Source organism: Artemia franciscana, chromosome 8 (genome assembly GCF_032884065.1).
Source record: "Artemia franciscana chromosome 8, ASM3288406v1, whole genome shotgun sequence".
Lineage (NCBI taxonomy): Eukaryota > Metazoa > Arthropoda > Branchiopoda > Anostraca > Artemiidae > Artemia > Artemia franciscana.
Window position 1 is genome coordinate 25,982,899 of NC_088870.1, and position 27,425 is coordinate 26,010,323.

A 27,425-nucleotide genomic window follows, 5' to 3' on the forward strand; every position below is an offset into this window, starting at 1 on the left:
ACGTCCTGCCCATGACCCACCAAAGTATTGCCACGCCTCAACGATGGGGTATGTGCCCTGCGATTGGAATCACGGGTTTAAATAATCCCAAAGGCATCAGAATAGTGGTATAAATGGCCAAGTCACGACGTAGGCAATAATGCTCCTTAACCTTAATATTGGTATAAAATCAAAATCATGCATATACACATGGTATAAAATCATTCACATAGTCAAGTCGAATATTATAGAAAAAATTAACAATACATAGATTGCAATTTTAGAACTGACTCAAAATTAAACTATTCCTTTTGAAGGAACTTTGAGTATTGTTCTAATGGAGCTTACAATAGCTTTGACAGTATCAGTTCGTTCTTGTCGTTAGTATTGATCTTCAAATTTATGCTAAGGCACGTGTCTGCCCAGACATCCAATTTCAAGGTAATTATTATTTGATTATACAACTGCTCTATAGATAAATGTGTTTCTTGATGTAATTGTATTTTTTAATAATTTCAAATCTGTCAGGACTTTTTGCACGTTGTGTTTATGAAGCAATACGGGCAAAAAAAGACTATTAAGCAAAAAACTAGCATGTAGTGATTAGGTTTGAATTTCTTAAGGAAGCCTTGAATACTAGGGTGATTACATTGGTCTTTTCGGATTGAATACTGCTCTATTTTTCTTGATGTCCTAAACTTTTACACATGCTTTTTATAGTTCAACTAAGAACAAACTTAACACTCTCCATTTCGAGTCTTTGAAGTATTGTAAATAGCCATGAGTTAGTCAGGTCTTTCCATTTTAGAATATGAATATGCAACCTCCGGACATGGAAATCAGGCGTACGCTACCAGGTTTCTACGATAGCTAGCTTTCCAACCGTGATAAGATATTTCAAGTATCGACAAACTTGTTTACGAGTTGTAGCTAGACATCCAATTCTAGAGGTTTGAGCAATGTGTCAGGGATTTAAGATTCAGCCCATTTGAAGATGATGCATAATTTTTATTTTCATAATCTGTAACTACTTCCAAGGAAGTTATGACAGCTACAAGTAATAAGTACAAGCGACAGGAATTATAGACACATGGCTGAGAATCTGAGGGAAAGTTTCCAGGAACAATTGAATATTAAACTAGAGAGTCTAAAACTTGACAAAAGGAGATTAGAGAGAGAATTAAAATATAAATTAAAGAGGTGAGTGGAGACCATGGATAAAATTGCTGAAGATCTGGAAGATGCAGTCAACCGGCATGCTAGTAAAATAGTGTATTGACACGTTAAAAAATTGAGAGGAAATATTCAACCTGGACTTTTCCTGGCTAAAGATAAAAACGGGCCACAATAGGGATAAGGAAAGAGATAAAGAGAGGTGGGCAGAGCATTTTGAGAATCTGCCAAACCGTAATGAAGTTACAGGAAATGATATTCAAAAGAATGAAAAAGCTTGTGATACTCTGGAAAAAAGAAGATTGATTTTATGATGAAGAATTAGAGACAGTGCTAAAAGGACTAAAAGTAATAAGGCCCTAGGTACTGACGGTATGGTAAATGAGAATTTTTAAATATCGTGGCTGTGAAGTAGTGAAATTACAAATAAATTACTGAAAATTATGAATATCATTTTTGAAAGGGGGGGGGAGCACCTGACGATTTTAGGGAAACTTTAATTAAGTGCATTTATAACAAAGATTATAATAGTGAGTTTAGTAATTATAGAGGTATTAGCTTGATTTCTGTGGGAAGCAAATTACTTGGTATGACTACTCTTTTTAGGCTTATAAATACTGTAGATAAAGTTTTAAAAGAAGAACAGTGCATTTTTGCAAGGGAAGAGGATGCATTGACCAAAATTTCACTTTTAGTTTAATAATTGAGAAGTGCCTGAGTCATCAGGCTCCCTTTTCCTTCAGTTTCATGGATTTTGAGCAGGTATTAGGTTTAGTCGATGAAAGAGCGATCGCGAAGGTCCTGTCTCTGTATACTATATCAGATAAATATATGAAAAAGATAGGGGTTATGTACGAGCAGAACATTATTTTGGTCAACGCAAGAAATGAAGTAAGCAGCCTAGCTGGTTTCGTATTGAATAATGAATTAAGCTGGGTTGCACATTATCCCCATTTATATAGATCGTTTTGATGGAAATTGTCCTAAGGAACATAACAAAGGCTTTGGGTCAGCATGGAATCAAATGGGAAAGTAAAACTCCTAGCCTTAAATTATGCTGAGGATTTGCAGCAAAATCGAAGGTTTTTTGAAAGTTTGAGGGTTCAGGGTGCAAGAATTGAAAACATGTGCAATGAAATATATCTTAAAAAGATTAGTTTCTTAAACTGGCAATAATTGAAGGCCAAGAGGGGATGTTGGGCAATGAAAAGATCCATCAAGTGGATTGCTTTCCTTACAGAGGTAGTATGATTATTAAAGACACTAGATACAGTGAATATGTTGGAAGTAAAACAGCCAAGGCCTTGGTTTTTTATAGTAGAAGCTACAGTGATGATAATGGTCAAGTATGGTTCTAAAACGGGGGTGTCCCAAACGGCGGAGGAAGATCTGTTAGATGATTTCCTGTGGAATTGTTTACGGATTTTTTGGGTACCTGTCTGACAGACCATACCTCAAATAGTAAGCTGTGCGAAATGTGTGGTTCTATACCGCTTTCCAGTGCTATAATGAGAGAAGGGTTGGGATGGCTAGGACACCATCTGCGGATCAAAGGTGACATATAGCCAAAGATCGTTAATTTTGGTTAACCATCTAGGGCCGAACAAAAAGCAGGTCGTCCCAGAATGGGAAGGGAGGAGATCGTAAGTAAGGTGGCTTGGTGCTGCTGTGATGTGTGAGAAGTAACAATAGTAAATTATCTGTATTTATGTTCTTTGCCAAGTGACGTTCAAATGAATGTTTATCTAGAATATAACATCTAGACACGGATGTGAGGCCAGACATGGATATGAAATCCAGAAAATATGTTTATATATATATATATATATATATATATATATATATATATATATATATATATATATATATATATATATATATATATATATATATATATATATATATATATATATATATATATATATATATATATATATATATATATATATATATATATATATATATATATATATTATATATATATTATTTATATATATATATATATATATATATATATATATATATATATATATATATATATATATATATATATATTATATATATATATATATATATATATATATATATATAGAACTGGATATTTTCACCCACCAGGTGATTGTTAGACTACATGAAAAAAAATTAAACAATCGATCTATGTTCCTTATAGAATTTTTCTGTTTGGTTTCACAATAACTCGTGCCTGTATTTGATATATGAAAACTTTTATTTGTAATAAAGGATTTAAATATAAAAGACCTGAAACACTTCATTGATTAAGATATGACACAAGGATCTCTTTTTTCTCCCTCTTCTCGTACAATTTTGAGAAATCGTTGTCCAGTACTTTGCGGTGCTGCTTTATTTCCTGGGAGAGACTGTCTGCGTCTTCTAACTGCGGGGCTTAAGGCAAATCGTACATTTGCTTTTCTTAGTAAGACCTTAAAGACCTAAAATAAAAATTATTGATTGGATTTTGTTATTGCTAAATGTCGACAGCCTTAATGCTGATTTCAAACCCGTAATCTTGGGTAATGCCAATGGCTGTTGAAAACTCAGACCAAGTTGAACAGAAATTCCTAGTTTGTATGCCCCTTTTCCAGAATAATAGAGCACACATTAAGGTTGTCTTAGCCTCTTCATAGTGAAATTGACAATTCTGGAACATATAGGGATGAATTTCAATGTCTGGATTCCCTTAGGATTGTCAGTCCCTAATGATTTAAAGCAGTTTAACTAGATCGGTCACATTTCGTCATTTAGGTGTTTTTTGGGGGGAGTTTGTCAGCTGAAATCTTCACACTGTCACTTTTTCAAAAAATATGTGTTTGATAAATTGTCAATTTGTGGCATTTTCCCTCGTTTAGTGCATTTGCACCTTTATGCCTGCGTTACCTTGCACCGAATCTTTGGCAATACTGACCTAGAGGCAAGCACGCGTAATTTCCTGAATGCTTTATTGCATTCATTTTTTTTTTCATGTAACATATGTGTTTAGTTGTTTTATTTATTAATTTAGGGTAATCAAACCCTAAACTTTGTCAACTCCCAAAGTAGTTTTTTACTTAAATGTGATTAGATTATGTCTAACTTTATTTGAAGGGAATTTACAAACATATTATTTTGCACAGGTTCGGAGTGCAGTATGAAAGATACTTTTTGTCGTCGTGTGAGTCAAAAGCCCAGTAATGTCCAGGTCAACCACAACACCATGCGTTAAACAATTAAAGTACAAGACTGGACAGGTGACGGAAGTAACCAGGGATTTTTCTAAACAATTCTTTCAAAAGATGGTCACTTCGGGTTTCTCATTTGATTTCTTTTTCATTTGTTCTTTCAAAAATACGATACTTGTCAGTCAAACCTTCTTCCTTTATCAAACAGTTCATGGTAACGAACTGTAATAAAGAGCGACACGGCTCAATAGTAACCAAAACTCTAAAAACGGAATTTTTATAACAATAGCTACTTCAAAAGAATTGCATTTTAAATATATAAGTTTTATTAAGTTTAGACTTACCCATCACAAGTTACGAGCTTGAGAAAATTTGCCTTATTTTAGAAAATTGGGAGAAACATCCCTTAAAAGTCATAGAATCTTAACGAAAATCACACCATCAGATTTAGTATATCAGAGAACCCTATAGGAGAAGTTTCAAGCTCATATTAACAAAAATGTGGAATTTTGCTTTTTTTTGCCACAAGACAGATCACAGATGGGTGTTTATTTGTTTGTTTTTATTTTTTTTGTTTTTTCCCAGTGGTGATCGTATCGACCCAGTGGTCCTAGAATATCGTGAGAGGGCTCATTCTAACGGAAATTGAAAGTTCTAGTGCCCTTTTTAGGTGACCAAAAATTGGAGGGCACCTAGGCCCCCTCCCACGCTAATTTTTTCCCAAAGTCACCGGATCAAAATTCTGAGATAGCCTTTATTTTCAACATAGTCGAAAAACCTAATAACTATGTCCTTGGGGATGACTTCCTCCCCACAGTCCCCGTGGGAGGGGCTGCAAGCTACAAACCTTGACCAGTGTTTCAAGCAGTTCGTGGTAACGAACTACAGTAAGGAGCGACCCGGCTCAATAGTAACCTAAAACTCTAAAAATGATACCAATAGCTACAGCTAAAGAATCGCATTTTAATGCTGATTTTAAATATATAAGTTTCATCAAGTTTAGTCTTACCTAGCAAAAGTTACGAGTATGAGAAAATTTGGCTTATTTTAGAAAAAGGGGGAAACACCCCCTAAAAGTCATAGAATCTTAAAGAATCTTAACACCATCAGATTCAGCGTATCAGAGACCTCTATTGTAGAAGTTTCAAGCTCCTATCTACAAAAATGTGGAATTTTGTATTTTTTGCCAGAAGGCAGATCACGGATGCGTGTTTATTTGTTTGTTTGTTTTTTGTTTTAGTTTTTTTTTCCAGGGGTGATCGTATCGACCCGGTAGTCCTAGAATGTTGCGAGAGGGCTCATTCTAACGGAAATAAAAAGTTCTAGTGCCCTTTTTAAGTGACCAAAAAATTGGAGGGTACTTAGGCCCCTTCCCACGCTAATTATTTTCCCAAAGTCAACGGATCAACATTCTGAGATAGCCATTTTATTCAGTGTAGTCCAAAAACCTTATAACTATGTCTTAGGGGACCACTTACTCCCCCACAGTCCCCGTGGGAGGGGCTACAAGTTACAAACTTTGACCAGCGCTTACATATAGTAATGGTTATTGGGAAATGTACCGACGTTTTCAGGGGGATTTTTTGGTTGGGAGGGGTTGAGAAGAGGGGGATATGTTGAGGGAACTTTCCATCGAGGAATTTGTCATGGGGGAAGAAAATTTCCATGAAGGGACCGCAGGATTTTCGAGCATTATTAAAAAAAATAAATAAATAAATATGAAAAAGTTTTTTCAACTGGAAGTAAGGAGCAGCGTTGAGACTTAAAACGAACAGAAATTATTACGCATATGAGGGGCTCACCTCCTCCTAATACTTCGCTCTTTACGCTAAAATATTTTTAGGAATCTCAACTATTTATTTTACGGCTTTTGTGATTCAGGGACTATTCTTAATGAATTGGGACAAAATTTAAGCTTTAGTGTAAAGAGCGAGGTACTGACGAGGCGGTGAACTCCCTCATATATGTAATAAAAACATGAGAATACAAAATTTCGTTACGTAAGCTAATTTATAAGTTACGTATGGCTTTTACTAATAAAAACATTCGTAAAAAATTTAAAGTTTTAGTTGCCTTTCTAAGTAACCAAAAAATAGGAGGGCAACAAGGTTTCCTCCCCCATTCCTTTTTTTTCTCAGAATCATTCGATCAAAACTATGATAAAGCCATTTAGTCAAAAATAAATAAATAAGCAAATTTCGTTTTAATTATTCCTCTACGGAGAGCCAAAATCAAAATATGAATTGATTCAAAAACGTTCAGAAATTAAATTAAAAAGAAAACAAGTTTTTTTATCTGAAAGTAAGGAGCGACATTAAAACTTAAAACGAACAGAAATTACTTCGTATATGAAAGGGGCTGCTTCCTCATCAACGTCCCGCTCTTTACGCTAAAGTTTTTTACTGTTTTAAAAAGTCGAGTTGAGAGAAAGAGTCAAACTTTAGCGTAAAGAGGGAGGCGTTGAGGAGGGAACAGCCCCTTTCATATACGGAGGAATTTTTGTTCGTTTTAAGTTTTAATATCGCTCCTTACTTTCAGTTAAAAAGAAACTTGTTTTTAAATTTAATTCATACAAGCACACATGTAACATTTTCCTTAGCGCCTGGAACATCGCGAGCGCTTGATTTGTCGCCATTCCTTCACCCAATTTAAACACTCAATTTCATGCATGTCCCGAGTTTTGGCTTGAAGGAATAAACAGAGGGCTTCGATGGACTAACTCATTCTCAGTTTTCCATACAAGCTAAGGATATGCAGTAGAATTTAAGACGGCACAAATAAAATCATAAGATAAGTCAAACTTAAAAGGAACAAAATTACTGGTTCTTGGCGTTTACCCCCTCCCCAAAAAAAGTACCCCTGGAAAATCTCCCCCAGAAAATGCCCTTCCCCTGAGCAAAATAACTAATACACCCCCACGGAAGATGCTCCCCACGGAAGGTACCCCCGCTCGGAAAATATACACCACGGAAAATACCCCCCCGGGGAGAATACCCCCCGCAGAAAATACCCCCAGTAAATATTCCCCCCCCCCCTCCGTAAAATGCCCCGCCGTGGAAAATAAGGCTTTCCAAATTCGAGAATTTTATTTGAGTTTAGTTTTTTTATTTTCCGTAGGAGGAAGGAATGTTGGTACTTGTGGAGGCTATTATACGCCACTCACTTAAGTTTATGCTGTCTAAAACTCGAGAACAAACCGGTTTTTCCCTTAATTTCTTTCAGCTTAGCACGAGACAAGACAGAGACAAGTGACAGAATAGATGGGAAATATATAATTTGTGCTATATATTTACACACAAGAGAGGAAAGGGGAGACAGTTTGAAATCAGAAAACTATTCTTACTTCCTAATGTGCAGAATAACTGTACCTCACACATCTTGCATGCAGACCCGCTATACTTTACTCTCCCCCCCCCCAATGTACAAATAAATAGCCCAAATTTGTTTCTAAAGTAACAAAGAAACCGGTTTGTTCTCGAGTTTTACACGTCGTAAACTTGAGTAAGTGGCGTATAATACACAAGTACCGGAATTTTTCATGGAGAGAAAGCCAGATTTCCCGGTATTCTTTAAAGACGATCATAACTTAAATTAAAAAAAAAAACAAAAAACAAGTTTTTTCAACTGAAAGTAATGAGCAACATTAAAACTTAAAGCGAACAGAAATTATTATGTATATGAAAGGAATTGTCCCTTCCACAAGACCTTGCTCTTTATACTGAGGTTTTGACTTTTTCACCTTATTCTTTAAGAACGATTCTTGGAACACAATGGTCACTTAATTAGAACAATAAGCTTTATTTTAAAATTCTATAAAAAAAAAAAGGCGTGAAGAGCGAGGTTTTTAGAAGTAGGCAACCCCCAGTCATGTACGTAGTAATTTCAGTTCTTTTTAAGGTTTGATATTCCTCCATACTTTCAGTTGAAAAACGTGTTATGTTTTTTTTTTGTTTAATTACTTACAGATAGCATTTGTTAATGGTAAACATACGGAACAAGTTTTTTTTAAAAGTAAAGATACCTCATTAAACCAAAAACGAGCAGAAATAAAGTCAAATAATCTTCAAAGTAAAAGCTATGGAATCTACTAGAAAAAAAAACAACAAAAAGATATAAAATGTTTTTTTTTCTTTCAAAAAGACTATGTCAATGAAAAATGAACAGAAATTAATATAAAAAACTTTTTCTACAAAATAAGTTTACCAAAGAATAGTAAAGAACCTCATTAAGCCAAAAATGGGTAGAAATAAATTCAAATAATTTTCCAAGCGTAAAACTGCCACAAATCATCATCAATAAATGAATTAAACCCAAAACGAACAGAAATTAAAATAAATTTCCGATTCAAAGTCAAAACAATCAAAAATTAACATCAGTAGGGCTGACAACCTCCACACCCCCTCAATACCAGAGTATAATTTGCACTTTACTGAAAATAAAAAATATTTTAAATGTTTTCACTTTTGACTTTAACAAATAAAGAAGTATTAAGACTATAAGGAATAAACATCAGAATATGTATATCAAACTGACAATACATGTGTTTTTTGTGTTTTTTAGTAATTTGCAAACTATGTTCTGGTCTGGAGTAATGGTGATTTGTGGTAGTTTTACACCTGGAAGATAAGAAAAACAAACTCGTAAAATTTGACAACGCTTACGTCTGTAAAAACTTAAACAATAAGAAAAACAACAATAACAATAAGAAATGCTTGTTTTGACTTTGAATTGGTTATTTATTGTAATTTCTGTTCTTTTTGGGTTTAATTCATTTAATGATGGTGATTTGTGGTAGTTTTACCCTTGGAAAATTATTTGAATTTATTTCTACTCCTTTATGCCTTAACGAGGCTCTTTACTATTCTTTGACAAACTTATTTTGTTGAAAAAGTTTTTTAAATTAATTTCTGTTCATATTTTATTGACATATTCTTTTCGTAGAAAAAATATTTTATATCAGTTTGGTTTTTTCCATTAGTTTCCATAGTTTTTACTTTGAAGATTATTTGACTTCATTTTAGCTCATTTTTGGTTTAATGGGGCTCTTTACTTTCTTCAAAAAACTTGTTCCGTATGTTTCACATTAACAGATATTATCTGTAAGTAATTTAATAAAAAAGAACAATTTTTTCAAATGAAAGTAAGGAGAAACATAACACCTTAAAACAAACTAAAATTATTACGTATACGAAAGGAGTTGCCTCGTCCTCGCTCTTTATGCTCTAAAACTCGCTCTTTACGCTAAATTTTTTTTTACAGAATTTTAAAACTAACCTTATTGTTGTAATTAAACGGTCATTGTGTTTCAAGAATCGTTTAAAGAATTAGGAAAAAAATAAAACTTTAGCGTAAAGAGCACGGTCTTGTGGAAGGGGCTACTCCTTTCACATGCGGTCCTACCCAGTGGTCCTACAATTCCGCGTGAGGGCTCATTCGAACGGAAATTAAAAGCTTTAGTGCCCTTTTTAAGTGACCAAAAACTTGGAGGGCAACTAGACCCCCTCCCATGCTCATTTTTCCCAAAGTCACCAGATCAAAATTTTGAGATAGCTATTTTGTTCACCATAGTCGAAATATCTAATAACTATGTCATTGAGGACGATTTAATCCCCCACAGTCCCTGGAGAAAGGGATGCAAGTTATGAACGTAGCCCATTGTTTACATATAGTATTGGTTATTGGTAAGTAGACAGACGTTTTCAGGGGGGATTTTTTTCTTTTGGCGGTGGGTAGGGGGATTGGGTGACGTGGGAGGACCTGTAATGGAGGAATTTTTCGTGGGAGAAGATAATTTCTATGAAGGGGGTGCTGGATATCCTAGCATTGTTTAGAAAATGATCTGAAATTAAATTTAAAAAAAAACAAGTTTTTTCAAGTGAAAGTAAGGAGTAACATTAAAACTTAAAACTTACAGAAATTATTAAGTATATGAGGGGTTTATCCCCTCGTCAATTCCTCACTGTTTATGCTAAAGTATTTTTAGTAATTGCAAAGGAGCTATTTATTCTATTTAAATGGCCTTTGTGGAACAACATTCGAATTTTAGCGCAAAGAGCGAGGTATTGACGAGGGGGCAAACTTCCTCATATTACGTATGTAAGGAAGTTCGCTCCCTCGTCAATACCTTGCTCTTTACGCTAAAGGTCGAATTTCATAAAATAATGAACGACATAAGCAACAGTTTGTTTGTTATTATCCAGCCAATCTCTGCATTTAATTTTACCTTAAGCAGCTTAATAACTATGATTTTTATATGATAATAAACCAAATATATTGTATGTGTTCGGCTTGTGGTTCTGACTAAATAAAAAAAAACAAGTTTTTTTTTCCAACTGAAAGTAAGGAATAACATTAAAACTTGAAATGAACATAAATTATTACATATATCTTTTTAAAGATCTTTTCTTTCATTCATTTCAGTCATTTGAGAATTGCTCAACTTGTGACTCTCATTTTCATAAAAACAGTTTCGACCTCTTTGGCCGTTTTGTTACTATGCCTTACAAAATTAGTTCTGCAAATATCGCTACTTTAAGTTACGTAGGAGAATCTTTCTATGGACAAATTTCTTGTAATGGAAGGGGATTCTCCTTGGAGGGGGAGCTGGATTTCCTGACATTATTTAAAAACGATCAGAAATTAAATAAAAAACAATTTTTTTCACCTGAAAGTAAGAAGCAACATTAAAACTTGAAACGAACAGAAAATATTACGCATATGAGATTGGCTGCCTCTCCTTAGTAGCTCGCTCTTACGCGAACGTTTCTGTTTAGCTTTTAAAAGAGGCTGTTGTTCTAGTTAAATAGCCTTTGTGATTCAGGAGGCATTCTTAAACAACTGAAACAAAAATTAAACTTAGGTTATTATAAGGTTATTGATAGTTTAAAAATAAGTAAAATTAATATGCAAATTTTGTTTTAATTATTTATGTACGGTGAGCCAAATTCAAAACCTGCATCAATACGAAAACGTTCAGAAATCAAATAAAAAAATACATGTTTTTTAACTGAAAGTAAGGAGCGACATTAAAACTTAAAACGAACGGAAATTATTCCGTATATGAAAGGGACTGTCCCCTCCTCAACGCACCGCTCTTTACGCTAAAGTGTTTTGTTGTTTTGTAAAGTAAAGTTGTGAGAAAGAGTCAAGCTTTAGCGCGAAAAGCGGGGCATTTAGAAGGGGACAGCCCCTTTCATATGCGGAATAATTTCTGTTCGTTTTGAGTTTTAATGTTGCTCCTTACTTTCAGTTGAAAAAACCTGTTTTTTTTATTTAATTACTCGAGTAAGGTCGAAACGCAATCCTTGCAATAAAATAGATAATGCAAAAATTAGGTACGTGAACTGTATGTATATGGTAATTACTTCTTCTGTGTCCTTTGTTGACGTCTGTAATACCGCTTAATCTTCGTCTTATTTGTCTCCAGTCAAAAAATGCTAACAACTCTCCCTAAGTATTTGTTGCTCTAAGGCAGTGGTTCTCAACCGGGGTCCACATGGACCGCTAGGGGTCCATGTAATATTACCAGGGGTCCACAGGCAAAACACAACAAATTGGGGGTCCACAATGATATTTTGGGGTCCATGAAGAAAACCAACTCAGAACGCTCTTTATTTTAAAAAATTCAATTTCTACTGTAATTTACATTATTTTGAAAAATATATATTAGCAATTCTTTCATTATTCTTTTCATACTTTTTTTTACTTATATATTTACCCATCAGTCAGTGGCAAGAACAAGCTAAGGTGAAAATCTTTGAACTTCTCTCATGAAGTAGGCGGTGAGCTTTGATCATTGTTTCCTCTTTCTCATTTTTTAAATCCCTAATAAAGAGCTGAAAAATCCCTAGAAATCCCCATCTTCAGTTCCAAAATCCCTAACAATCTCCCATTTTGTAATTACTCCCTGAACCGCTTCTCCTTATCTCATTTTACCCGTACCATTGAAAGGTAACATATTTAGGCTTCTTAGATTGAAGTCTAGCTATCACTACCATAATAGAATGTCTTGTCATGCCGTTTAAAATGCTTTTTAATCAACAGCTAAATACAAATAGCTTCATATATACTTCAAATAATATTAAGCAAATAGAAAAGAAAATGTAATACTGTAATGTAGATTACAGTACAAGATGTTTAATACTGTTCAATCGTAACTTGTAAAACGTAATCAGACCTTATCTTCCCCTGATATCTTCAACATTTTTTGTATGGTGGCTGAAGCTTTCACCATTCTTATGTGGTGAAGTAACTAATCATCTTCACATTCCACACTTTCTTGAGCCCCTTTCATTCCGTATTTTGTTTTTAGAATCCCCCGCAAAGTTTATGTTTTCAATTTATTCTGACGGTCAGTTTTTACTACTTTTACAGCACTGAAAAACCTCTCAACATTGATATTTGAAAATGGAACAGTGGAAATAAATAATACTACAGGTTTCAGGTTAGGATACAAATTCTGTTCCGGCAGCATTTTTTTTTTTCACCAATACCAAACACCAACAGGTCACGGCATCCATTGTTTTGACGTTTTCAATATCGATGAGGCTCTGCCTCCTCCACTCCTGATCGTTTTTGGTTCCGTCCCATGGGATCTGTCCATACTTCCTAACAAAAGGTAGCAGAGAGGCAGGCTGAAGTGATTGGGCTGACACTGAATCAGCCATTTCAGCATATTTGTAAATGTCGTCTTCGAAATGGAACCTTTTCTGTATCTGGCCTACTGCTTTGATATGGAACGCCTGTGCAGCTTTGAGAACTACTTCGATTGAATCAGGAGGGACAGAGGTATCTGACCTTAACGTACAAAGGGAATCTTGTCCGTTCGGACCCAAGTAAACGCTTTCAAGGGGAAGTTAAAACTTCCGATTGTTCACATCGATTTCTAAAGCACTAGTTGATTCCACATTTTCCTTCTGCAGGAAGTTCAATGCTGAGACCAATGTTTTAAGCTTTGTTTATACCCCAAAACTAGAAATATTTTGGTTTCAAGAGCTCAAATTGTGCTTAAATTTGAAGTTGCGACAGAAGTGATTGTTATATTTATAAATAAAATAAAAAAAGACATCGAGTGGTATGTTCACTTTATTTGTAAGTCAAAAATATGAACAACAAAAAATTTACGAATTATAGTATAGAGGTTCATGATTTTCCCCTGGGTACGTAGGCTCGCCAAAAACACATAATCCATTTATTCCTACATGTGCCATTGTTTTAAAAAAAAAATGGCTGTCAGTTTGTTTATCTGTTAAAAACTAGGGTAATGACATGGTAAGAGAGGTATTCGAATAGTTATAGCCTACCTCTATTATTCACGTCAGTACTTATAAAGCTGGCTACAAGTTCGAGTTCAAGTTTTTTTGATTTTACACAAAAATCGTAAACATTATACAAGTACTGTGGAGAAAAAGAATCGTACATGCAATGTTTGTTAAAAAAATTACTACAGTAAGAACAACTACGCGCCCTATAAAACTACCAAAATATATTATAACTTTATTTATCTGACCTGTAAAAAAATGACATGCTATCTACCAAATAATCTTATGAAAAAACAACCTAAGAATGACAAACCATATGACTTCATTAATCGAGAACAGTCCAAGCTGAAATTATTGTTTGAAGCCCACATCAGCATGGAACTGTTTCAAACAGCTCTTTGTTGCTAGTTTGTTACTTAGGACTCCTGTACATCTCAAAATCTGTATGGTGTTAAAATTTTTTAAGCAACTGAAGAAGTTCTTCCCTGTGATTCCAAGTTCAATTCGCAAGGAAACAGATCCTAAATCGAATTATCCTGCTTCTCTGGTCAAGAAGATGATGATGATGAACAAATTAAAGGAAAACCCCCTAAAAGTCCATGGGAGAGGAAATATCCCCAAATCCCTAAAAAAAAACTCTCGCCCCTAAAAGACTTAAAAAATCCATATTTTAGGGGGGAAATCCCCATAGTGGAAACGCTGGCTTTGATCTTTATTTTTAAGCAAATATTTCCTTCCCAATGCCCGGTACCTAACCATAGATCTGCAACGACTTGTCTATTACCCGTTGGTCAGTAGCTAGAGCAAAGATCATAATCTTTCAACATATCTTTGGAAATGATGGTTAAATGGCATCATATGAAATAAGCAAAATAATTGTAAAGGCCGGAAAACCCCGTAATATTGGTGAAACAGTAATTCTACCCGCAGTGTTTGCTATAATTTCGTCAGTTATGAAACAAAATGCAATTGAAATTGCTAATTCCATCCCTTTAAGCAACTCTTCTGTGTCACGAAGCATTGATGAAACGGCAGAGGATGTAGAAAAACAATTGATAGCTCATTTGCAAGTGAAACAGTTTGCACTTCAACTTGATGGATCAACTTTAAGAGATAATAAGGCCCTTTTATTAGCATATGTTAGATTTAACAAAAGTCTTACGACAGACACAAAAGGTGAAACAATTTTTAATGAAGTTGCAACTTATTTCCAGGAAAACAATATCCCACTTAAAAATATAATTGCTTGTGCTGCTGATGGTGCACCATCTACGACAGGCAGATACAAAGGTTTTACTGCACATTAAAAAAAAAACAGTCCTAGAAGTATGTTGTATTCACTGTCTGATACACCGTCAACTCCTAGTTGCAAAGAAAATGAGTGCACGTCTGCATGATGCTCTTTCTGTTGTAATAAAATTAGTGAACCATATTAAATCAAATTTTCTGCGAGACCGCCTTTTTCGTGAATTCTGTAAGCAAAATGGAGAAGAGTTTGAGCGGCTTGTATTACATACAGAAGTGAAATGGCTATCAAAGGGGAATTGTCTTAAGTGTTTCATTGCACTTTGGGATTTTATTGTTTCTTTTCTTGCTGACACACAACTTGGGGCGAAACTGCTTGCAAATAAAAATAATGTGTTTTATTTATCAGATATATTTGAAAAACTTAATTCACTTAATAAACAGCTCCGAGGAAACGATTCTAATCTGATATCTAGTAAAAGTGCTATTGCTGCTTTTCTAAGAAAACTGCAGCTGTATAAGAATAATATCTGGCGTCGTGCATTTGAACAGTTTCATTGTTTGGCCTGTGTTAGAAGCGATTTGCAAGATGAAAATCTTGCATTATATGGTGAATATTTGGAAAATATACATGAAGATATGCAAACTCGGTTTAGCGACCTACTCAGGATGGATATACCGATTTGGGTTTCAGTTCCTTTCGAAGTTAATGTTGCCGAAATAGAATTGTCTTTGCAAGAGCCCCTCATTGAATTACAAAGTGATGAAATAACGCGTGCAGAATCCAAAGATGAAAAGCAGTGGCGCCATTTGGGGGGGGGGCAGGGGGGGCATGCCCCCCTGATTTCTGGAGGGGCACAATTTCAACCATGTAATTCTTTGTTTATTCGTCCTTGTTCTACTTTTTTCTCTTTTTTTTTTTACCGTATTTCTACTGTGAATTATTACTAAATAGCAAATTCAAGATACTCGACGATTATTGCATTTCAAGAAAGTATCCTGTTTTTGCCGTTCTCCCTAATTAATTTATGGTCACCCTTTTGGCAGGGGTTTGTAAAGTCCTTTCTGGGCTCGGAGTACTTCTGTGACATTGAAGTCTCTCCAGTGATTAATGAATCCCGTCAGTCGGGTATCCAGACCAGGGTGTCATTCCAGTTTTGTATTTAGTTTCTCGTTACCCTTCATCAAATAAAGAACCGTGAAACAGTGTTGAGCTGTGTTCAAGTTCAAATCGGATTATTGAAACATGAGTTCATCCGGTGCGAGTGGTGCAAAAAAAGGAAAATAAAAGCCCAAAGGAAAGAAGGAGAAATAAAGTTGCAACGACGATTGGCTTCGTTTTTCAAACCGACTGTAAGTAAATCTACCACATTTTAAATTTTGTTTCGTCGACCAATCTTACTGAACGAACCAGAACAAGAGCTACGAGCTCATATGGCACTTGTTACGAGTAGGCAGTACAACAAAGGAGATGAGCCCGTCACAAACCACACCCGCCACCCCAAAAATGCGGTTCGGAGCTAGAAATAGAATATGCAGTTTCACTCAAGTCGGTGCATTTCTGGCATCGCCTCGGATCATCTGGAGCAGATGACTGTTGTAACTTCCAAGTTTCAGCACAATAAACCTATTCGTTTAATCCCTAGACGTGCAACACGGTTTCCGGTACCTCCTTCCAGCTGCCCCTTTCGCGGCCGAATCTGGCTCGGACACTCGTGAACGGATCATCTAGAGCATCTTGTCTCACCACCTATCAAGTTTCACTCGAAACTCAGCATTTTCCAATAAATCCCCCCCCTCCCCGACCGTGGTCGGATCTGGTTCGGACAGTAAAATATGTCATCTAGGGCATATGCTTACTTTACATTCCAAGTCTCATTTAAATCGCTGCACTCATTTGACCCATATGCGAGCCTCACAATTTCCCGGCCCCCTACTGTGGCCGAACACGACTTGAAAAAATAAAAGTCACATCTTTGACATCTCCGGTTCCCGTCCATCAAGTTCGACTGGAATCAGAGCGTTCCCTATCCAATCCCTCGACTACAAGTATTTCACGAGCTTCACGGTGGGCGCCTCCAACCCCCCCCACAAATATCGGATCAGATCCAGACTTGACATGGAACATCTGAGACGATATTTCTTTCCACTTGCCAAGTTTCATTGAAATCCGATCACCCGTTTAAAAGTTATGCATGCCACTAGTTTCCGGATTCCCATCCCTCCACTCCCCCCACGATGGTCGGATCGGGGAAACGACTAATCTCAAGTTAGTCTGTTCGAGTCCCTGATATGCCTGCCAAGTTTCATCGTCCTATTGCATCAGGAAGTACCGATCTCGCGGAATTGCCAGAAATCCAGACCCCCCCCCCAAGTCCCCCACAGTGCCCCCATAGAGGAGGGGGTCTTCCCCCTCCTCTACACCCCGCTCTTCATGCTAAAGTTTTTCAGCATTTTTAAAAAAGTTACTTACTGTTTTAATAAAACGCCCTTTGTGTTTGAGGAGTCGTTTTTAAAGAATTGGGACAAAATTTAAACTTTAGGATAAATACGCTGAATCTGATGGTATGATTTTATTATGATTATATGAGTTCTAAGGGTGTTTCAGCCATTTTTTGAAAATCAGGCACATTCCTCAGGCTTGTAACCTTTGAAGGGTAAGACTAAACTTAACAAAATGTATTTAAAATCAGCATAAAAGTTTAGTTCTTTTGACATATCTATTGGTATCAAATTCCGTTTTTTAGAGTTTCGGTTACTATTGAGCCGGGTCGCTCCTTACTTACAGCTCGTTACCAAGAACTGTTTATAAGATAATGCTCAGACAAATCTTGTTGAGTTTCTTCTTTTGAAGAGGAAAGATAGAACAAAAAGCGACAAAGATAAGAAATTTCAAACCTAATAAGTTTTCGTCCGCATGTATTACTATGGCTAGCTTCAGTTTACCTTGCTTCAAAAAGTGTTTAATCACCCGACAGCAGTACTCGTGCATCATATTTTGTGTTTATTGATTCTAGGTTAAAATATAGAATCAAGGGAATGATAGCTTTGCAAGGTAATCCTACATAAACAAAAAAATAAATAAAGAAGTGTATCACAGAAACCTATAAAACCTATAAAAACCTACAAAACATAAAATTGAATAGCACATTGGACTTAATTGAATGAAATAAAAAAGACATGTTTTTTCAACTGAAAGTAAGAAGAAACATTAAAGCTCAAAACGGATAGTAATTTTTAAGTATATGAAGGGGTTCACCCCCTTGTCAATACTCGCTCTTTACGCTGTTCAAATTTGGTTCCAATTCTTTAAGAATGACTCCTGAATCTCAAAGGCCGTTTGATTAGAATAAATATCTCTTTTGAAAGTACTAAAAAAAAACTTTAGCGTAAAGAGCGAGGTATTGACTAAAGGGTGAACCTTCTCATATGTAATAATTTCTTTTCGTTTTAAGTTTCAATCCTGCTCCTTACTTTGAGTTGAAGAAACTTTTTTTTCATTTAATTTCTTATTCTTTTTTTAATAATGCTTGGAAATCCAGTGCCCCCTTGATCGAAAATTCAGCTCCCCTATGAAAAGTTTCTCCATGGAAAGATCCTCCTACATAACCTACTCTGCTCGAGCTGCCCCCCACCAGAAAAAAACTGAAAACGTCTGTATACTTCGCAATTACCTATACTTTTTATAAAAAAGGGCAAAGTCCACAAATTGAACACCTTCCCCCAGAGACTTTGGACAATTAAGACATCTTTAAAGACATATTTATTAGATTTTCCAAATATATTAAACAAAATGGATGTTTCAAAATTTTGATCAGGTGACTTAGGGTAAAAAGAGGGTGGGATGGGGCCTAGTTGCTCTCCAAATTTTTGGTCATTTGAAAAAGGGCACTAGAACTTTTAATTTACCTTTGAATGAGCCCTCGTGCGATATTCTAGGACAACTGGGTCAATACGATCACCCCTGGAAAAAAATAACACGCGTCCTTGATCTTTCTTCTGGCAAAAAAATCCAAAATTCCTCATTTTAGAAGATAGGAGCTTGAAACTCCTGCAGTAAAGTTCAGTGATGCGCTGAATTAAATGGTGAGATTTTTGTTAAGGTTATATTACTTTCAGAGGGGGGGGGGGGGGTGGGGTGTTTTTCCCTTTTTTCGGACATAAGACAAATTTTCTCAGGCTCGTAACTTTTGATGGGTAAAACTAAATTTGATACAACTTATATATTTGAAATTAGCGTACAAATCTGATTCTTTTGATGCATCTATAGGTATCAAAATTCCGTGTTTTAGAGTTTCGGTTACTATTGAGCCGTGTCGCTTTTTACTTGAAGTTCGTTACCTCGAACTAATTGATTATAGCTTCGTAGTTGAATTGATTATATTTTTTGTTGTTGCTTGCTCTAAATTTTGTGTTGTTTTCTATGTTAATTATGTACAATTCACGTCCTAGTTCTTATGGCACTTGATATCTACCAAGTGACATATAGCGATCGCAAATTCTGTTGGTCTGTCGGTCCCGGTTTTGCTACTTTAGGCATTTCTAGGTAAGCTAAGACGATGAAATTTGGCAGGCGTATAGACCAGATTAAATTAAAAATTGTTTCCCTGATTCGACCATCTGGGGGGAGGGGGGGGGCGGTCAAATCGGAAGAAATAGAAAAAATGAAGTATTTCTAACTTACCAACGGGTGGTCGAATCTTAATGAAATTTGATATTTAGAAGCATATCATGTCTCAGAGCTGTTATCTTAAATCTGGATCGGATTTGGTGACATTTGGGGGAGTTGGAGGGGGGACCTAAAATCTTGGAAAACGCTTAGAGTGGAGCGATCAGTATGAAACTTGGTGGAAAAAATAAGCAGTTGTCCTAGATACGTGATTTAAATAAACGGAACGGATCTGCTCTATTTGGGGGAGTTGGGTGGGGGAGGGTTAATTCTGAAAAATTAGACAAAATTAGGTATTTTTAACTTACGATGGAGTGATCGGATCTTAATGAAATTTCATAGTTAGAAGGACCTCCTAAATCGGATCTGTTACTTTAAGTTCTGACCGGATCCAGAGTCATTAAAGTGGGGTGGAATTGGGGGAGGGGGGGTCTAAAAACTTTGAAAACGCTTAGTGTGGGGGGATCACGATGAAACTTGATGGGAATAATAAGCACAAGCTATAGATACGTGATTGACATAATTGGAACGGATCTGTTCACTTTGGTATGAGCTCTAGCAAAATTCTAAGAATCAATAGATTGATTTAAAAAGAAAATCAGAGGCTTAATGCCGGTTGGGATTTAAAATAAAAGCTGTGAGTCACGAGGCCCTTCTAAATATCAAAATTCATTAAGATCCGATCACCCACTCGTAAGTTATAAATACCTAATTTATTTCTTACTTTTCCTCTCCCTTTAGCCCCCCAGATGGTCTAATCTAGAAAACGACTTTATCAAGTCAATTTATGCAGCTCCCTGACACGCCCACTAATTTTCATCGTCCTAGCACGTCCAGAAGCACCAAACTCGCCAAAGCACTGAATCCCACCCCCTAACTTCTCCAAAGAGAGCGGATCCATTACGGTTACGTCAATCACGTATCTACAACATTTGTTTATTCTACTCACTAAGTTTCATCCCAATTTCTCCACTCTAAGCGTTTTCCAAGATTTCCGGTTTCCCCCTCCACCCCCCCCCCCCCCAATGTCAACAGATCTTGTCGGAATTTTAAATAAGAGCTCTCAGCATAACCCACATTTGAGTTCTCAGCATATGTAAAATTGCCAGAATGGCCTTTTCAAACATTCCGTATTGAATTAATCTCCTCTTTTATTTTATTTGATTAATCTCCTTTTGATTCTTTTATTTGATTCTTTTATCTCCTCTTTTGTTGCCAATGGAATAGAGCTGTTCCTTGAAGATAATAATTAACTAAGGGTGATTTCTGTAGTTTATATTAAAAAAGTTGTTCGACAAAAACGCTAATACCCTCAACTAAATACTGTGGAGTAAACAGAGTCAAAGATTCATTCCATGATTCATCGTTTTAGCTCAAATTACGCGATGTACGGCAAGCATCAAAAATCACATGTAACGGCTTTGATCCAATAAAATGTAGATTTCTAACTGTCTCAAAAATGGAAATAAAGCCTTAGAAGATCTAGTCAAATAAATAGGTTAGACTACATACAAGAGCAAAATATTATTATACTAATTCAATTTCAATTAGCCTTTCAACCTACTTATCATTATAATAATTTGGGCTATAATGACGCCTGAATGCCAAAAAGTACCTATAGGACTAATATAAAAGGACTAAATGTTAAAATTAGCATAATCATAAAAATAATAGTTTATGTGTAAACTCACTATGAACAAGAGCTAAGAGCTCATATGAAATCCGGACCCCCCCCCCACCCAAGTCCCCCACAGTGCCCGGATCCGGTCCAGTTATGTTAATGACGTATCTAGGACTTATGACTCTTCTTCCGACCAAGTTTCACCCCGATCCCTCCAGTCTATAAGCGTTTCCCAATATTTCCGGTCCCCCCCTCTAACTCCCCCGAAAGTCACCGGATCCGGTCCGGATTTGAAGTGGGATGTCTGAGACACGAGGTCTAAATATCAAGTTTCATTAGGATCCGATTACCCGTTCAAAAGTTGCAAATACCTCAAGATTCCGGATTCCCCCTCCCTCCCCTCCCCCCACGATGCTCGGATCGGGGAAGTGACTATTTCCAACTTAATCATTTGGGGTCCCTGATATGCCTGCCAAGTTTCATTGTCCTAGCGTATGTGGAAGTGCCCGAACTAGCAAAACCTGGACAGACCGACGGACGGACAGAAATTGCGATCGCTATATGGCACTTGGCCGAAGGGCAAGTGCCATAAAAAAAGAATACTCAGCGACCTATTCTTTGATACTTCGAATAACTATCCCATCTGGATGAAACTTAATAATTTACAAGAGGACACATCCAAGTTGCAAATTTTGTCGAGTATTTAGTAAACTAGAAATATAACTATCGGTGCAGTACTGGTAAAAGAAGTAACTGGGACATCACTTTTAATTTGTTTTTAATTAAAACTTGATTACTCTATTGGATAGTGATGCTGGGACGTCAAGGGACAACCCATCGGCAACCGAAGTTTTACCGACAAACGAGCAGACCCTGGACGTGAGACACATTTCTGAGGAGACAAACCTGCGCGAACCACAAACGGAGGAAATGGCTTCCAGAACGATCAGTACCGATTTGTCCGTGAACCCGTATGATAACCCCTGCCAACCGGTTTTGACTGACTATCCCGCCACTACCATCGGAAATCGCACACGAAAATTTAACAGCTCCTATTTCTTGGCATACCCATGGCTCGAATATTCGAAAGAACAGGACTCGGTGTTCTGTTTCAATTGCCGACATTTCAGTGGATCCTCGCTAAGATCAGGCGAAAGGTATGGAGCTAGAGCATTCATTGACGTAGGATTTAGAAAGTGGAAAGACATTTCTGAACTGATGCGGCAGCACGAAAACAGCGACCGACACAAAGCATGTACCATTTCTTTGACTCAGTTTAAAGCTATTGAGACGGAGGCGGCCGAATCTGTTGCGTCATGCCTCTCCAAAGAACGCGAAAAGGAAATACTAGAGAATAGACAGTACGTAAAAGCTCTACTAAAAACTACAGCATTACTTGGACGGCAAGGTCTTGCGTTTCGTGGCCATGATGAAGGGGAGTCTAGTGCCAATCAAAGGAATATCGTAGAGACAGTACATCTTTTAACAGAAATCAACCCGGACTTGATGAAAAACTCTCGTAAGGCCTATGGCCATTACATGTCACACGAGTACCAAAACGACTACATTGAGGTCATAGGGAATGAAATCAAAAGTTCTATCGCGAAAGAAGTCAGAGAAGCAAAATATTTTGCCGTTCTTGCTGACGAGACAAAAGACCTCTCGAAAAAGGAACAACTCGCGATCTTAGTGCGCTATGTTCATGACCTGAAAATCAAAGAAAGGGCCATAGGTTGCTACCACATGCGCAAGGTTGACGCTGAGAGTTTGGCCGACTTCATTTACAACGAAATAAAGGGTATCGGCCTTGACTGGTCAAAGTGTGTTGGACAGTGCTATGACGGGGCCAGTGTAATGAGCGGACACTTTTCAGGAGTACAGGCCCGTCTCCGGGAAAAGGCACCACAAGCGGTGTACACACACTGTCATTCCCATAGGTAATAATAAAGCTTAATCATATACTATTTCTTTGATAATTAAAACCTTAAAATTTATATTAGTGAAGAATAGAAAATTGTTCTTATGTCCAATAGCTATGAAGGGGTCCACCAAGATAAAAAAAAGAGAAAAGGGGTCCTTGGGTAAAAAAAGGTTGAGAACCACTGCTCTAAGAACTATATCCAGAATTTCACAAAAATGAGGCAGGGGGAGGGGAGGTTATAGAAAAATATCATTGAGTATCATGGTTTCTGTATGCAAAAATGGTTTACATTTCTTTTTGCTACTTTAGTACGAGTCGGAAAAAATTCGGACAGGGAAAGTCCAACCTGGCAGCCCCCCTCCCCGAGACACGGGCATAACTATACCCTTACCGTATATTTCTCAAAACTTGTTTATTTGCTGGGTTTGTGTATTATTGATTTTTTTTTTTTTTAGCTCCTATTTGTTTATGGTAAGTACCTCAACCACATTCGAATTTTCCTTTGCTGATGCCATAACAAACCCGTGACACCAGTCTTCTGTTATTCGTTTTTCTGTTTGATATGCCAGACTGAGTGTTTCACGATCCACCAAATCGTATTTATTGGCAACAATTACCATCGGGACGTCTATTCCTTTTAAATCAACAATTTGCTCACGAAGACGCTCAACCTCCTAGAACAAAACAGATGGTAATTAGCTATACCGTTCTGATTTTTGGACATAAATTTAAATAGTATCTGATTGCAAGTTCGGATGCACGGGATTTTGATAATTTTTTCGAAGGATTTCGTCGCTATGACAAAATTCCTTAAAGGTTGAAAGGATTTATAATCGAGTTGTTTTTTTTTTTAATTTGTTAACAAAATTCTTATCGATAATGAGCAGAAACCTTAAATCTGGTTCTAAGTCAAGCATTTCATCAAGAAGATATAACTTTATTTTGATTTCATCTTGATTTCGTATAAAAATATCAACGTTGCACATGAAATCATTTAATAACTCATATGCGAATATCAGTTCGCATCTAGCATTCATTCAATGCAGTCGCATTTTACTAGCTCTGATAATTAGTGACGTGTATTTTGGATGCTTGGATATTTTTTAAGAGTACGGTGAAGAAATCAATTAGCAGGTCCTGCGTTTCACTGGGCCACCTGTCAAACGGTGATTGCCACTGCTGACGTGGGCCTGTCCCAGTAACAGGTACGAGTTTTTTGGCAACTGTTGTAAATTACTTTTGATAAATTTGAGCTACAGATAATGGCTAAATTTAATATTCATGATCTGGCTCTAGCAAAGTTTCGAGGATCCCCAATAGGCCAGTTCGTATTATTGAGGGTTTGGATCCAAAGACTGCGAACTCATTTGCTACGGGTCACATGACACCCAGTTTGTCCTGGAGTCACAGCTTATGCAGTTTGAGGCAAACAAGGCTGAAGCTATGAAATCTACTAGCAAGGGTGTAAAGGGAGTATTTGATGATTTTATTCATCAACCGAACATTTATATAGAACTTTGCAAAGAGAAGCTAAAAACTCAAATTCCAATTCCTGGGCAATAAACTATAGCAAGGTCGTCGGCTATTATTACTCGTGTTTCCGCGACAGAACAGGAAATCCAAAGTGTGATGGAAAATCTTGCTAAAAAAATAGACGAGAAGCTAGATGAAAAACTTGTGGCTACTGCTGCTGGTAGGCAGTCTCTATCCAATGACACTTTGAATGCCATAAAAGCTCAGATTTCAACTATCGTTAGTGAGGTTTATTCAGCATTGATTGTTGAGTTTGAAGCGAAATTCCTAGCCCTCAGTAACGAGCTGAAATTTCTACGAAATCAAATAATATTTCTTGAGGAGAGAGTTTAGAATGCAGAGCAGAAACTAGATATGTATGATCAGGACTTAAGGGTAGATAGTCTTCTTTTCAACGGTATCAAACAGCCTCCAAGTAGTGACCTAAAGTCTGTAATCGGGGGTGTGTTCGCAATAAAATGGAAATATCTGGAGTATCTGATGGTGATATTGTGGAAATGAGAAGATTTAAACTAAACAGTTCTACAACTCTTCAAGATGCCATAGCTTTGGTCCTAGTCAAATTCAGGTCGAAAGAAGTTGCCCAAAAAGTTTTTAAGCTTAAGTCAAAGCTAGTGCGCACTGGTCTATTTATATCAGAAAATTTAACAAAGCAGAGACGGGACATTCTGAACCTAGCACGTGAAAAATACGGTAATAAACAAGTGTGGTCTGATCAAGGTCGCGTTTATATCGGCCTTGCGAGTGATGCTTTCCCCTGTCGCCTATGATCGTTGCAAGATGTCGCTTAGATTGTTTTTATTTGTTTATTTTTAGTTTTTTCTATGTTTTATTAATTTTTTTTCTAAAGGAATCAGTACAGTTTATATTGTTCTTATTTCTTGATAATTAGTTTTGCTGTTACACCAGAAAGATCGGTTGGATGAATTAGAAAATAATGCTTTAGATGTTAATGAAATTTTAGAGTGTAAAATTGCTCAAGAGAGTGTTGTAAAATGCCCTGAGCCAGTAAGAAAAAGTCAGTATGTAACATTTGAATTTCTGATGCGGAAAGAAAATAAGAGTTTTCGTATGTCTGAATGGAATTGCCATCTTACGTCATCGTCTGAGGATATTGAAAATTTTTTGTCTGCTATGAATAGTAGTATTGATGTATTAGGTATTTGTGAAACGTTTTTGTCTATGGACAGCTGTCTCTCGTCTTACATTTTTATTACCGTATTTTTCACGTGCTAGGTTCAGAATGTCCCGTCTATGCTTTGTTAAATTTTCTGATACAAATATACCAGTGCGCACTAGCTTTGACCTAAGCTTAAAAACTTTTTGGGCAATTTCTTTCGACCTGAATTTGACTAGGACCGAAGCTATGGCACCTTGACGAGTTGTAGAACTGTTTAGTTTAAATCTTTCCACAATATCACCATCAGATGCTCCAGATATTTCCATTGTATTTCGAATTACACCCCCCGATTACAGACTTTAAGTCACTACTTGGAGGCTGTTTGATACGATTTGAAAAGAAGATTATCTAGCCTTAAGTCCTGATCATACATATCTAGTTTCTGCTCTGCATTCTTAACTCTCTCCTCAAGAAATATTATTTGATTTCTTAGAAATTTCAGCTCGTTACTGAGGGCTAAGAATTTCGGTTCAAACTCAACAATCAATGCTGAATAATCCTCACTAACGATAGTTGAACTCTGAGCTTTCATGGCATTCAAAGTGTCACTGGATAGAGACCAGCAGCAGTAGCCACTAGTTTTTCATCCAGCTTCTTCTCTATTTTTTTAGCAAAATTTTCCATCACACTTTGGATTTCCTGTTCTGTCGCGGAAATGCAAGTAATAATAGCCGACGATCCCGCTATAGTTTGTTGCACAGGAATTGGAATTTGAGTTTTTAACTTATCTTTGCAAAGCGTTCCCTCATTGCTCTAAGCAAACAGATTTATCCCAGTGTTCCTAAATTTCTACTTTAAACATACAATAAGAAAACAACTAAGCCCTTGGTTACATTCTAGCGGATATCATTGAGAATACACTTTAAGATTTACATGTAGTTTCCGACATTTCAGACAGTGAAATTACCGTATATCTTCCAGTGCACAACAAAAAAGGCTGTTACATTATGAACGCTGGACATAATACATGAAAATCGACATTTGTTTTCCGTTCTAGGCAACTGGAAACAAACATAATAATTGCTCTTTTACCCCTCTTAACAATGCTTCTCTATCGCAAAAAACTATACCAGGTATCCTTGCTTATATTCTTGAGTCAAGTAACAGGAATCTGAAACCAAGAATGCTTACGCAATCTGATGACGCAATATTTATTGAAATAAAGGGTCTAAACTACAAGACCTTAGAATTCAGTATTCAGACAGGAAACCCATCATTAAAATTAAGGCAAAAGTAACGAAATTATAGAATTCACTAATAGCATACTACTCCCATAGCCCTTTACCGCCATCATTCTTGCGATGCTTGGTACTAGTTGCCAATGCTATTTTTAAGCATTCCAAGGGGCAGGTATAGCTGTTTAAGTTGTTTTCACCGATGAAGGCTAAGACGCTAGTCAAGCCAATTCCTCACGATGCCTGGTGCCGTCCTAGTTATCAAGACCCAGTTCTTCTTTACTCTCAAATGTAAGATTGAGTAGGTGAGGACACTTCTTTATCAATTGTGTTATAAGGTTTATATGATTAAACGACTAAGTACCCATTAATGCACCAATTAATTTTTATTTTACTAAAGATTTCTATTCAGATAGACCTTTACTACCGTGAGGACCATCACTCCTGAGAGGATAATAAATAGTTGGCTAATGTTCTAAACCTGATTCTCCTG

At 36.5% G+C, this 27,425-nt stretch overlaps 2 protein-coding genes across 10 annotated transcripts in view; one reads left to right on the forward strand and one right to left on the reverse strand.

Moving 5' to 3' along the window:
- LOC136030212 (18S rRNA aminocarboxypropyltransferase-like) overlaps positions 1 to 27,425 on the forward strand; it is a 128,372-nt gene that overhangs the window by 62,427 nt on the left and 38,520 nt on the right. The window contains exon 6 of one of the 5 annotated variants that reach the window (XM_065709014.1): positions 23,500 to 23,515. The exons of 1 other annotated variant lie outside the window; for it this stretch is intronic. In XM_065709014.1, the coding sequence (XP_065565086.1) occupies positions 23,500 to 23,515 (16 nt within the window). Of the gene's footprint in view, positions 1 to 787; positions 865 to 4,283; positions 4,388 to 23,499; positions 23,535 to 27,425 lie in introns of those variants that run through there. 3 more of the 5 variants (XM_065709013.1, XM_065709009.1, XM_065709010.1) reach the window with 3 other exon arrangements.
- LOC136030211 (ras-related protein Rap-2b-like) overlaps positions 3,361 to 27,425 on the reverse strand; it is a 104,883-nt gene continuing 80,818 nt past the window's right edge. For all 5 annotated transcript variants that reach the window (XM_065709004.1, XM_065709007.1, XM_065709006.1 and 2 more), the window contains exons 4-5: positions 23,524 to 23,718; positions 3,361 to 3,602 (exon numbers count right to left, since the gene is read on the reverse strand). In XM_065709004.1, coding sequence (XP_065565076.1) covers positions 3,429 to 3,602; positions 23,524 to 23,718 — 369 coding nt within the window. In that variant the 3' untranslated portion in view covers positions 3,361 to 3,428. The remainder of the gene's footprint in view (positions 3,603 to 23,523; positions 23,719 to 27,425) is intronic.